At 37.5% G+C, this 13844-nt stretch overlaps 1 protein-coding gene across 1 annotated transcript in view; it reads right to left on the bottom strand.

Annotated features, from left to right (window-relative positions):
- Positions 1 to 13844, bottom strand: part of BRIP1 (BRCA1 interacting helicase 1) — a 111070-nt gene that overhangs the window by 21424 nt on the left and 75802 nt on the right. The window contains exons 16-17 of the mRNA XM_067538146.1: positions 6680 to 6839; positions 5066 to 5187 (exon numbers count right to left, since the gene is read on the bottom strand). Coding sequence (XP_067394247.1) covers positions 5066 to 5187; positions 6680 to 6839 — 282 coding nt within the window. The remainder of the gene's footprint in view (positions 1 to 5065; positions 5188 to 6679; positions 6840 to 13844) is intronic.

The following is a 13844-nucleotide window of genomic DNA, read 5'->3' on the forward strand; positions in this document are numbered from 1 at the left end:
ATGGGTGTATTATAGAGATCAGCATTGCTTGGCATTCCAATTTTCATATACATTTTGATATATACATGTTTTATGATCCTGTAGGTCCTAGAGACTCCAGCGTTTTGATCATTTAAGATTAACACAACAGAATTTAAAAGCATTAAAAGAAAGTATGAAAATAAAAACATCCTTTGTAGTTTTGGGGTTATGTATATTGATCCACAAAGCCGGTGGTAGCAAACAACAGTTCGCATCTGTTAATCCAAATCAAAAGCAGTCAAAATTTTTGAAAGCAAACTAACTTCTCTCTTATATTACTATATTGTGTGTGTAAATTCAATAGGTCTGGATACATGCATCTAAGTATCTGTTTTAGGTTAAATTTGTTTCATCTCATCAAGTGTTTAATCTTCCCAAAATAGGAATTAATTTTGACACCCGCCCTTCATCATCATCAGCCAATTTCATTATAATAACTGGGGTTTCTAATTTTTTTCCTGTACTATAGCATACTTTCACTTCAGACTTATTTTGCAGCTATGCATGCACTCCCATAAGGCCAAAACAAATCTTCAGTGAGAATTGCCACTATATAAAAGTGACAAACTGAGCTCTACTGACAAAAGGAGTAAGATACCTGAGGCTGATCAAGAACTTTCTGAAATATTTCACAAACTTAAAGCTATGGACAAAGTAAAGCGTTCCTCAGTTGAATTTACATAAAAGAAGTGCTAACTAGATGTCACGTTGAACGTAGGTTGCCTTTTGCTCAACATGTCTACAATAATAACTAGCTTTTCCAGTATTATCCTAGGAGCATTGCCATGCACCAACCAGCTCCTCAAATCTGATGCTGAGAGACTGGAGCATGCCCTACCCTCATCTAGAATTGATCACTATGGGGCTTTGTGTAGTGGCATATCTAAATATACACACTCAAAGCTTCAACCTACTTGCAGTTGGCAGCTAGTGTTTTAATCCTTGCTTAAAAATTTAGTTTTCTTGAATCTAATTTTTTAAACTAGAAAATATATCAATATAATACAGGGTTTTTTTTATTTAGTGAACAGTAATGGTTTGTATTGTCTGGCTCTAGATTTTATTTCAGATCTGGATGATGTATTAAACCAAAAATATATATATTACTGTAACCTTAAGGATCATAAGTTATCCTTGACTTACCCTTTTGAGTTTAGTGTAGCATCACATACCATTTAGAATATAAAAATTGCTCACTTTTAGAGATCACTTACTGCAGGGACAACGTGGGTGGACTCCAACCATATTACAGAATAAGCGTTTCAAAATTTCATTTTAATACATAAAGGTCTTTCAAACAAAACATTTCTAATTACCCACAAAACAAAACATTTCAAATTACCCCTCTACCTTTAAAACGAGGAACTAGGCTTTTTAGTGTATGTACATTTTGAGTTTAAAACACAGTGCATCATCTTTTAGCCAGAATTTTTGTAAGCAAACTATTTTCTTATATTACTATAATGTGCGTGTGTAAATTCAACACGTCTGGAAAAGGAGGTACAAGCATCTAAGAATCTGTTTTATGTTAAATTTGTTTCATCTCAAGCAGTAATACTAAGTGTTTAATCTTCCCAAAATAGGAATTAATTTTTTTGCACCTACCTTTCATTATCATCAGCCAATTTCATTATAACTGGGTGTCTATTTTTTTTCTTGTACGATAACATACTTGCACTTCAGAATTATTTTGCAGTAATAGGAAAATGTTATGGATGAATAATAAGCGATTCAAAAGAAGATTAAGTTAGCAACACAGAAAGAACACTGCGCTCACAGGCACCTCTAAACTATAGGATGTGTTTTTTTTTTCTACCTAGGCAGTACCTACATGTGCATTTTAGACAATAATTCTTTGATTATGCATTTAAAATGCAGAATACATCCCCAAAACTAAAGAAGCTAAGTCAGTTTTGGCTATCAGGTCCAAACTTTCTACTTGTTTGTTTGATTTGACTTACTTATAACCAGTGTCTGGCAGCTCTATTTGTTTATTATGCGATTTTTTTGGGTTGTTATTTCTGTACAGCAGTATGAGGTTATTTTATAAAGCACCTTTCAAATTTATGTAGTAGTGGCGGCAGTGGCTATTATCAATGGGCAAGAAAGGCACTAACAGTTGGATGACTGTTTATTTGGTACACACAGAACACAAATAGTGTTACTAATAAATATGAACAATATGGGTTCTTATCTTTATTTGGTACTGCAACATCTATATTCCTGACTGATCACATGGCATGTCAGCCTCCCTTTAGCATAAGGGCAGAAACTCTGGAATTCTACACTTAGTAGAGAAAATTACTTCTAATTAGTATCTCAAAGAATTCAAGTCATTTATGCATAAAACATTTAATGTAAACATGGATATATTTTAATGTTAATACTTGGATTCCAAAAGGAGGAAAACCCCCGTTTATTCTGGATTATTCTTATAAAGGTGAACCTCTGGCTTTATATATTGTAAGGACCACGTTTTATTTTTTACAAAGAGTTTCTTCTTAGCTCATTAATTAGTATCCATATGAGCCCAGTCAGTAACCAGGCTAATCTTTTCCACTGTACTGCTGTATCTCTTAGTCTTTACGTTATGGAAGAGGTTGTTCATTGAAAAAGGGACAGAGCATGAAATTGATTTTGTGTTAAACAACTGCCTCATTTTAGAGGACTTGCATCTACATCCAAACAGTTGCTACTTTATTATGGTGGCCATGTTTTCAAGATAAAAACTGGGACACTTTGGTGGCAAATTTTTTTGGGTTGTGAAATAGTCATACTGAAGACAACAGTACACTTTTAAACGTGGACTGGTGTTGCTACTGTAACTCTCTAACTTAACAGCAAAATGTGCATATTTCTTGGAACAAGTGGATATTTTCCAGTAAGTTACTGTGCTCAGAGCCTAAGCATAATTATTTCAGGCCCAGTACAAACTTGTAACACAGGCCCCCTCCCACACACATACAGTCTGAGCCAGGCCTCCCAGGGCCTCTGGGCCCCGGTAAAGTGTACCCTTTTTCCCCCCATGTGGGGGCCCTAACTGTGCTAAACAAGTTTATCATGAAAGTGAATGTGTGTCACTGATGTACACATTAAGCACAACAGCAGCTTTGCTATTGCCTACACGCTTGACTTCTCTCTTAATTTCAAACACTTTTCATCACACTGAACACTTCTTCCACTGGACTGTTTGTTACTGGTAAACCAAAAACAAATTCTACTCTGTGCAGCAATATGTCTCAAACAAACTGCTATTAAAAAAGTTTTGATTGATGAAAGGAAAACCGACATTTTGGGTATTCTGAAAAGTTCTTGGGATATCATATGAAAAACCAGGAGTGCCCTGGTAAAACTGGGATATATGGAAATTTTACACTTTAAGGTGTAAATCAAACACCCATAAGGCAATTATGGCAGTAAAGGAAAATACTTCCAATGGTGTGAGTTGAAAAGTGGTAAATACTCCTGAATTATGATACCTAACAAGTGTCAACAGCAAGATGTCATATTGTAGGTACTGAAAACACACTGATTCCTTTCGTTACAAAAGGCACAAATGAAAAAAGAAAGCAATCACATGTTCTGTTTACTGAAATACTGTGCTTAGATTTTCAATTTTAAGATTAGCGGTCCTTACCTAACTGAATAGTGAAAGAAATGGCTGCAGACACTTTAAGGAACGTTTACTTATGGAAACCCTGATTTGTATTTTCTTTATTCCTAAATTAGATTATACAAATCTATTAGTATCATTTAGTAATGTAATTATCTGTGATTTATCCTGCTCATGAGGTAACACTGGTGACATTTTTTACTGGAGAATGTTTTATGTTATTCATGGATAAAGCAAGTTGACAAAGAGGAATAGCTGAAGGGAAAGAATGAAAAGTATGATTCAAGGGCGGGTTTTGTACATCTTTATGAAAGACTAAGTTTAAGCTGATGTATTCTGAATTCTAACTAATCAATTATTATAATGTTTTGTGCTTCTGTAACACCTAGGACCCCTTATCCTGGACCAGGTCCCCGTTCTACTAGGTGCTGTACAAAGAAAGAATAAATCTATTGAACAGGTATGAGAGTAACAGGTATGTGAGTAACTGCTCAGCAATGTAAGGGGTTGACACTTAGGTCAACTCATGAAAGATTTGAACCAACCTAGAAATTTAGTTAATTTAGGCATACTGCTACATTCAAAAGTCACTTTAAGATCTATGCCTCCAGTCAGCTAAAGCTGAATCATCGGGGAAAAAAAAAAAAAAAAAAAAAAAAAAGAAATGTTATAAATTACCAGGAAGAAGTTATTTCATGTCATAAATTCACACCTTACAGAAGCAAGCTACGGATCAACATTAGCTTTGGAAAAGGTTTACTATTCTACTCCCAGACTAGATGAAGAGTGCTATACAAATAGCAATATTGAAGGAGGCAATGGGGATTGAAGAGGGAACATGCAGCAACCAACCATGAATTAATTTTAAGCCACCTATGAAAGAATGTATGAAAATCTTTCATCTCTAGGTTATATCCCGCCCCTTTTGCCTCTCAACCTATTTTAACATCTTAACATTCTTACTTGAATTCGTATCTGTTATTTATTTTCCTTAGGAAACAACCTCAAATAGATTTAAAAACAATAACTTTCTCCCAACATTTACACTAGATCTTAGCTACCACATATTCTGCTATATCAGATAAATCAAGGAGCAGTCTTTATCTGTTCAACAGGCATAGTCTTTAAAATAAGCGAAACATACTATACCATATACAGTAAAAACAGGCACTTAGAATGCACAAACACCATGACTAGCTGTGTTCAAACAATGGCTTAAAATAAATGTATTGTAATATGACATTAACAAGTGTTAAAACCTAAAAATAGAAGCTATCCAGCCTTTTGATTTTACCATGCTGAGGAATTCAAAATGAGGTCAGGTGAGAGTTCTGAACAAAATATAGTTATACAGTATTCCGTACATCATGAAGTATTTTAGACAAAACAAATTTAAGTTACAAATCTTTTGGTTAAATATTGATGTCCTACCTGAAGGTCTTTCACATTTGGAAATGGAATACCGATAGTTATAACAGCACGGGCATTGTCATCAGAGAAATCCAAGCCTTCACTAACTTTACCTCTGCATACTGCTATGAGAAGTGCTCCATCTTGAACAAAGCAAAGAAGATTTAGGAATCATTTTGGAGATATATCATCAATTTTCAGAAGTCAGTTTTTTGGTATTCTTTGACAAGACTAAAATGAATATAGCATAATACAGTATGTATCAGTTGGACAAAAGTGAGCTGAATTAAAAATATATGATTTTGTACAGAAGCATTATAGTAGCGAATATATACAAATAACATGGATGTGTTGAATTAGGAATTTTCATATTATGCTTGCAAGAGGCACTATATAATACAGAAGTGCATCATAGGGGCAAAAACTGTACTTACCTATCACACTAGTGCTTTAAATTTATCATTTATTTTCTCTTATTTTCTTACTTACTATCATGCTGTATTGACTGCACTGATATTTAAGGTAATTTTTAATAAACATATAAAGTTAAGTTTGTAAAAGAATGCACTAACTACGTTGCTACAAAATGGTGGCTTAGCTCAGATATTAATTAACAGGTTGTTAAACGTATTACATTCGTTGTACACATTTGGAGTCTATGCTGGACAGACAGTCCACTATAAAAATAATTCAGGATCCAGTTATCTGAGAGACCACTACTGCAGTTAAATTAGGAGAATCTTGCTGTCAGTTCCAGGGGACGAACTCTTCAGGAATGACAGCAGAATCTTCTCAATGAGGAAGGCGAAGCTACTTGAATGCCAAGGGGACAGCAACCAAATCTGGAGGGAGGAGGTGACAGTGGAGGGAGTACATCGGGACAGGGAGTCTGGAAGTAGGAGTGGAGAGGGGAAATGGGGAGATAGAGTGGATGAGGAGCCAGTAAGGATACTTAGGATTGGGCAAGAACCTAGCGGAGATGGGACAAGGAGCTTGGGTACCAGGATGAGGAGCTCAAAGAGGGGAAAATGGAAATCAGATTAGGAGCCTCGGAGATAAAATGAGACAAGGAGCCTGAGGGTAGAGACCAGAATCTGTGGTGGGAGCCCAGAGGAGGAGACTGGGATTGGCTAGGCAAGGGATCAGCACATAGAGGGGGCTGGGGTAATGGTTATTTAGCTGTACATTAAACGAGATGTGTTGTGTACATATACATTCCACAGTAGGTGTATATTCACTCAATGCACGAGAGTCAGATTTTTGCTAGAAGTACCAGCAGGTGAGGCATACATCCCTGCTGTCTTTGTGCACAGGGCCAAAGGTATAAAACGGGTGTAGGCATCGTCTCCCTATCCATTCCTTTATGCTGCCAGCTAATGAATATCCGAAGTAGTGGGGAAGGTGGGAGGGTCGTGGAACGGATATGTACACAACACATTTCATTTAATGTACAGATAAATAATCATTACCAATATATCAAATCATAGTAAAATAAATTGTGCCAACACCATCATCATCTTAGTTTGATTTCAAAATAGTTTCAAATATCAGCCACAACTTTCTACATGGAAGGTCTCCGTTAACTACTTAACATGAGTTAAAAATTCATTCAGACATCCTCCCTCATCCAATTACCTTTCCCTCCTTTATATTTTATTGCATCGTAGTATATTTGGAGCAGTGCATCGAAGTCAGCCTTGTCTCCTCCTTTAGGTTCTGCAATGACTGTCTTAACCAGTTCGAGGTTTCTCCATAAACCAGTGTGCATCCAGCGATCTTTTAATTTATCCAACAACTAAACAAACAAACATACAAAAAAATCTAAGAGTGCCATAGTAAATATTCAGTAACTTTATTTTTCAAAAGGCTCTAAAACATACTAAACATGTCCCCAATAAAATGCACAATAAAAATACCAACCACAACTTCATGAAATACATATTATTCAGCATGTCGATATAAGTTGTAATTTGACAATGTGGAAATTTGTGCGATTCAGTGTAAGCAATTGCATTTCAAAATTCAAACACTTATGCTCTCCATTGCTACAACGCTGTATACTTATGTCCTGTAATTCTCATAAAAGAAACAAAATACCTTGCGACAGGTGTTGCATTGATGGATTCTTAAAGTAATAAACACAGTGGATGCAATTCAGTATAAATGAATGGCGGGTCCCATCCCTTCTGCTCCTGCAAGCAGCTGATTGGTGGCCAGCGCAGTAGGTGCTGAGCACCCACTATTTTTCTTTCCATGGTGCTTGAGCCCCTGAGCACCTACACATTTGGCGCACATGGACCCCAGGACTTCTAGATGCCAACTGGCCAAGGGCACAGGGGTGCATAAGGGTTTCCGGGATCCCCTGGGTCTGGTATTTACATACTACTATACCAAAAAATGCCAGGATGCGTCACAGTGGTCATCATAATCTTTGCAAAATGTATGTATAGATAATATGTAAGGAGATACATATATATACTGGAAATTATGTTCTTAAGGCCTTGTAGTTAAAGTCGGATCACCCAGAGGCAGCATGCCTTAAGACAGGTTCCACCAGGCAGGAGGTGGGAGACACTTATCTCCATGGCTGACTAGTGTGTATTGTGCATCTTACAATGGAAGTCAATTTGCATACTGAGTGAATTGCTAGTAGAAAGGTATCGAGAGAAGAAATTAACAGGAAGAGGTAAACAGCCGGGGAGGGAACCCTGTTTACAGGGAAAGAAGAAAAGACTTATACTTAAGTGTACAGAAAGATGTCCTGGTATCCTTCACCTGGGGAGACAAGCTGTCAATGGGCTTGGTCTCATAAAAGGAGGGCCTCAGTCATCCTGGTTGAAAAATGCTGTGAGGAGGACTTTGAGTAACAGTACTTTATTAGACAAGAGGGCATCTTGTTAGTTCTGTTTAGACTCTATAATGCATGTTATGATATTATTTTACATGCAACCATTTGTTTCCATTAATCCCGCTTGCTATCGTTTTAATCTCAGTTCTTTGTTAAATGTATACTTGTCTATATATAAGTATAAATCTAAGTGCTGCGTGTTAAGCAGAGCATTGCCCTGAAGTGAAACTAATAAGCTGATGTGTACTGTTCTTTTGGGAGTAGCAGATCTGTGAATGCGGAGAGTGTTCAGTGGAACAGGCTGGACACTCCATGGGAACACTCAGACGCCTTGGTGTGCCTACTACTAACTTGGATGAGGGACGGCGGTGCGTGTGTAGGCTGAGAGCGGAGTACCTGTGCTGGCTGTGGCTGAGATTGTAAGGGAGCTGACTCCTGGCAGGCAAACAAGGCTCCCTCACACTAAGGGCAGGTGGTAGAAATGAGCCTCACAACCGTGGTACCCCTGGAAAGCATCACAGAATCCATAAAAGCAATAGACCCTAAAAGTCAGAGTGATCACTACTGAGCCCATGTGGCACTCCCTCAATACAAGGGGGAACTGAAAGAAAAAAAAAGTAGGAAATTACTTGCTTCTTAGGTTGCCAGCTAGAAAGATCAAAGACAGGAGAGACCCACAGCTGGGGCTGAAACCAAACGTGCTGTTTTCAGCTGATATCTTCAGGATCCTAAAAGCGCCAGTGTTTAATACTTTTAAATTATCTCGAATAAACTTGGAAAAAAGTTAGAAATAAAAATTATGGATTTTTCATTTAACAACAGCTTCTGCTATTAGGAGCAATAAGACCATATTGGCTGAGGAAGCCTGCTGTACCTAACAAATTCCAGTCTCTGCATTTTGTTACCCCAATTCAGCACAGGCTAGAATCTTTGTAGGTAAACCGTTTACTTGCTTTAACTTGCACTCTAAGCTTGATGACAAAATGTATTAAATCTAAAACCAAAAAAAGTATGGAGTGAACACAGGCTCTTGTAGATTGATTGGGTAGGGGGCAATTACGCCATTAGTTATCATCACTTTCGCTTCTCTCACCAGTCCCCAGTCTGAATTTTATCAACTCAGGAAGCAAGAAACCCAGAGATCCTTTTCTTCACCTGACAGTTTTATCTGATGATGCATAGCACAGCTCTCAAGAAACCAGAATGGCAACACACACATTTGACATGAACTGAGATTAAGTAGATCTGGTTCAATGGACAGAAATAATTATTTTAAGTTAATTTCTCTTTCTGGTGAATGATCAGTAGTATTTTTCCTCAACAATTCTGCAGTACAGCCACCTGGTTTCATATATTCATAAGATTTTAAGTTCACAGTTCAACTCTGTAATAAGGCTGGTGCTTTTCACAGTCAAACCCTGACTTTTTGTCAGTCCTCTCCTCCCTTCAACTCCACTCATTGTAGGTTGTCTCAGTCCTTCGCCTCAGGCTGTGCAAATTGCTCCCTCTGGAACCTGCACCAATCCTCAACTCCCTCCGGGAAGGAGAGACCTACACATGAACTCATCCCATCAGATTTAGGCTCTGGAGTGTAGAGCTTAAAAATTCCTGATGAGGAGAAACTGAATCTCTTTTATGCTGTCTGGATTCTGAGGGTCAAAGATTCCTAAACATAAGCAAAGAGATTCCCATGTTGCATGGCATGGGTTATCTTTGAAAGACACTTTGAATTGACAGATTACTGCAACTCTGTCACCTTTTGGGTCACAGACAAACTCCTTTGTGTATATATGCCTGCTTCCCTTAATCTGCAAATAACTCATTTCTTTTTCCTAGCTAATAACCTTTAGTTAATTGGCTACAGGCTACAGGATTGGCTACAGGCTTTGTCTATGGTGTGAGATCTAAGGTACAAATTGACCTGGGGTAAGCAACTGGTCTCTTGGGATTGGGAGCAACCTGAATATTTTGTGATTTATGGTGTAAGTGACCATTTATCACACAATCCAGCTTGCCAGGAAGGCCAGATAGACTGGAGTGTCTAAGGGAACTGTCTATGACTCCATTATAAGACTACTGTAGTATTCTAGGTGTTCACATTTGTTACTGGGTTAATGAAATCTAATTATACAACATACAACCACTATGGGGTGTCTGCCCTGCTTTTTAGTACTCTGTCCTGAGGTTGGCACTCTTGGTCATGAGCCATTCTAGACAGCATGAATGTATACATGTCTAGAGAACAAAATGGGTACATTTTATCCATTAAAATTATAAATACATCTGTAATAAGCAGGTAGGTTTTGCTTTCACAATAAGTAAAACACTGGTTCCAGTTTACAAATTAACTACTAGAAACTCTGGATCAGAAGGTTTACAAACAGAAGGATTCAACTTCTTGTTAATGCAAAAACAATATGATGATAAGGAGCATTAATATGCAGCAAGGCAATCAATCTCTCACTGGGTTGCTTCAAAATTTCACACTCTAACAACAATAACCAGCATTCTCTACCTCTCCCCTTTGAAAGATACACTCAAAGCCTCTGCTGGCCCTTGATAACTTCAGATAACTTAACAGAGAGGTGCCATGACACCAGCAAGTCTACCTTCTGTATGTAAATATGCAAATTATGAACATAATTAATATTTGGCAAGGATAAAACAAAATTTCATACAAAAATGTATTTATTTCATTTTAATGGTGTTTGCCATATAAAGGATTTTTCTCATATACAGAAAAAGTATGCGCATGCTTAGATAAACATGTACACACTCACACTATACACACAGACAACAATGATGAGTGCTACAGAGATGTCTATAAATAAAAATAAATAAAATATAACACACATCCGTGCTTCATGGGAACTAGGAATTCAAGTGCAGGGTTATCATGAAAAACAATAGCACTTTGGGTTGGAAAAGCACAAATGAGAGTGGGGTATAATGCCAGAAACCACAGGAGGAGGCCATTAATGCCCACAGTCAGTCACTTTCTCTACCCAGGGGAATAATAATTTTCTCAAGCACAGCAAGGCAGTCTCTATATGTTTTATTAAACCCTTTAAAAATGGACTCTCTAATGGTTCTATAAATGAAATGAGGTTTTCCTCCAAGAAAGCAGAAAATCTTGTTCAGCGAGTAGAATCTGCCATCTTCCCACAAGCTGATGGATGTTTATTTGATTTTTTTCCCTTGTAACTTTAAAACAGCTGCAAATTCTTTCCCAGGAGCTGTGTTTTTAGTATCTAGGCTTGTCTCCCAGCTCTGTTGTTTCTTGTTTCTAGACAGCTGCTGAAGCTTTCCAATATCTTGTCAGACATGGAAGAAGAGGTTTCCTCAGCATCTTTTACCATTTCTCAATCCCGCCTCCGGCTGTGGTCCTCATATTCCACTTTAGGGATATGCTCCCTTTCCAGATTCCTTCTTTCATTTTTCCAATCTCCATGGTAGGCAAGGTGTTTGCTACTCCTTCCAACAAAGCCAAAGATTTACTATGGCTACATGAGTGTAATTTCCAACATCTTAAGCAATGGAAAGTTGATAAGTTAAACTGCAGCAATCATACTGCTGCAGAACACTATGGGAAGACAGTGACTTTCTCTGCATTATCCCCTGATTGATTGGTTTCTGAGTAACAGATCCTTGGGAATGGATGGAGAATCTAAAGGACAACACAAAACTCTCAGTTAACTGTTCTCTTTTATGTGGCCCTACCCCAAGCACCCATTACTCAGAAATTCCTTACATAGAATGTGCATTAAATACTTTAATGCCGGTTTTAAATGGGGATCGCTTCCTTATTTTGCCAACAGGGACCAAATGAAAGAATCCCTCCATCAAGCAGTATTTAGAGAGGGAACACTTATAAGATTTAACAACGTCAAGGACATGCAAAAAGCAAAAAGATAGTCAGGGATGATGGAACCTTATTTATGCCCTAAGAGATGTTTGATGGCGCAGGAAGGATTCAGATAAGAGCTTTGGATCTACTCACCAGTTAAATAACCACTGGCTTTTATTATGCTGCAATCTATAGAATGAAGTAGTGTATCCTTCTTCTCATTTCTAATGGGCCTGTCATCCTGGTATATATTATATCATAATCTTCTAAAACAAGTGGATTTTGAGATGCTTTTTTTAAACCACACAATGACTGCCCATAAGCCTATTCTCCCACTGCCTGTGTAACAACTAATCTTAGCCAAATATCCTGTACCCCAGTGAAAAAAGCTTGCAATTATGCATAAAAGATCTACCCTTCAGAATTTCCACATTTTCTTCACCTCATTTGTATAGAAAGGTTTTTTTAATGCTACAAAGTGCATTTGATCAAACATCCCAGTCTAGTATCTCTGAATCAATTTAATTCTTACTTGGAAATGGGGTGTGGAGAAGCAGCCATTAGGCTTTCCTTAATAAAAATCACAGTATCGGCACCATTGTTAGTGCAAAAAGTCAGGGATCCTCAAGGGACTAACATTGATCTAAAAGCCTTTTCCCATGCAGAGCTCTTCATGTGTTTGCTACCAGAATTTTCTTTTTGAATAAGCATTGCTTCAAAATCAAAGTGTGTCTCCAGTGGGCTGGAAATGTGTTTGAAGGGTCAAAGAGAAGTTCTACATACAGTCAGCATAAAACTTCAGAAATGGAAAATACAGATGCACCCAACCCAGTGGCCTGGTAGCTGAGCTTCAAACCCCCCCCAATTTTGGTGAAATTCAAATACATACAGTGTATTTGGGACAGCCACTTGCTGAAAAAGAGGCTCATACTAGCCCATCCACCAACACAAAAGAGAGACACAAATGATGTACAACATTCTTATAATAATGTATCCTATAACTTCTTCAAGAATCAATTAATCAATATAAATTTCATTTACAGGTTATATAAAATGGAGGGGTTCGGAAGAAGTTTTGGAGTAACTTTTCCAAACAAATAAAATTCCATATGTTGAAAAATTTCCCTTTAATTATAGGGCCTTAAATGTATGTTTGTAATGTAACTATAAATTTCACAGACATTTGAAAAATCTTTTAGTTAAAAATATTGTGGCCTAGTGGTAATGCTCTACTCTTCTATGCTGCAGTTCTGGGTTCTATTTTTAGTCGTGGACAGCAAGGGCTGGGGTTTCCAGGGAAGTGTGGGATAAAGATTAACTTATGTCACTCCCTTGTGAATACCTACAACTGATTACCCTGATTGTTTTCAAAAGAGTCCCAACATCCAGTCTGCATTCAGCTGTGACAGAAGGACCTGGAAATCAGGGGTATCAAACAAAGGAAAAAAAGGAATGCCTCAAGGCTCTGACACATGAAGAGGATCACAGTGAACTTTTAATTTACTGAAAGTTTAGGTATATAATTTTGGGTCCAGACTAGGGAAGTTACAAACTGTCTCAAGACTTTTAAAAACTTATTTCTTTCCTCCCACGCCAAGACAATTTTGGAGCAGTCTTACAGATCCATTCACTTTTAACCTCACAGTACCAGAAACATTTTAAAGAACTGCAGATATACGGAAACTGTATCCAGCTGCATCTCTCTGTACACATGTAAGGTGCACAAGTATTTCATCAATTATTATGAAATTCTTGGAGACAAGAGAAGCTGTCAACTTGAATTTGTACTCTTCAGGCCCTTTGATAGTTTATAAATTGTGAAAATGACCATAAATTCCACAGATTCATTAAATCAGCCACAAGCATCAGAACAAGGAAAATGCAGCATGCAATGGCAATTCCAGTTGCCTGGAAATCTTACTGAGGAGCAGGGAAGAAAACCAGACCATAGTCCACTTAATAAAACCAGTTTAATTCCACCCTGTGGGGTTTTTTTTGTTTTTGTTTTTTACCTCTCAAGTTAGTGCTGTATTCACACTAAGCTGAGTTGCACATAAAACTCTCCCAGATAACCACAACATAAAAATAAAAATATCTGGGGATAC

Source organism: Emydura macquarii, unplaced genomic scaffold (genome assembly GCF_026122565.2).
Source record: "Emydura macquarii macquarii isolate MOO-44397 ecotype Brisbane River unplaced genomic scaffold, CSIRO-AGI_Emac_v2 contig_450, whole genome shotgun sequence".
NCBI lineage: Eukaryota > Metazoa > Chordata > Testudines > Chelidae > Emydura > Emydura macquarii.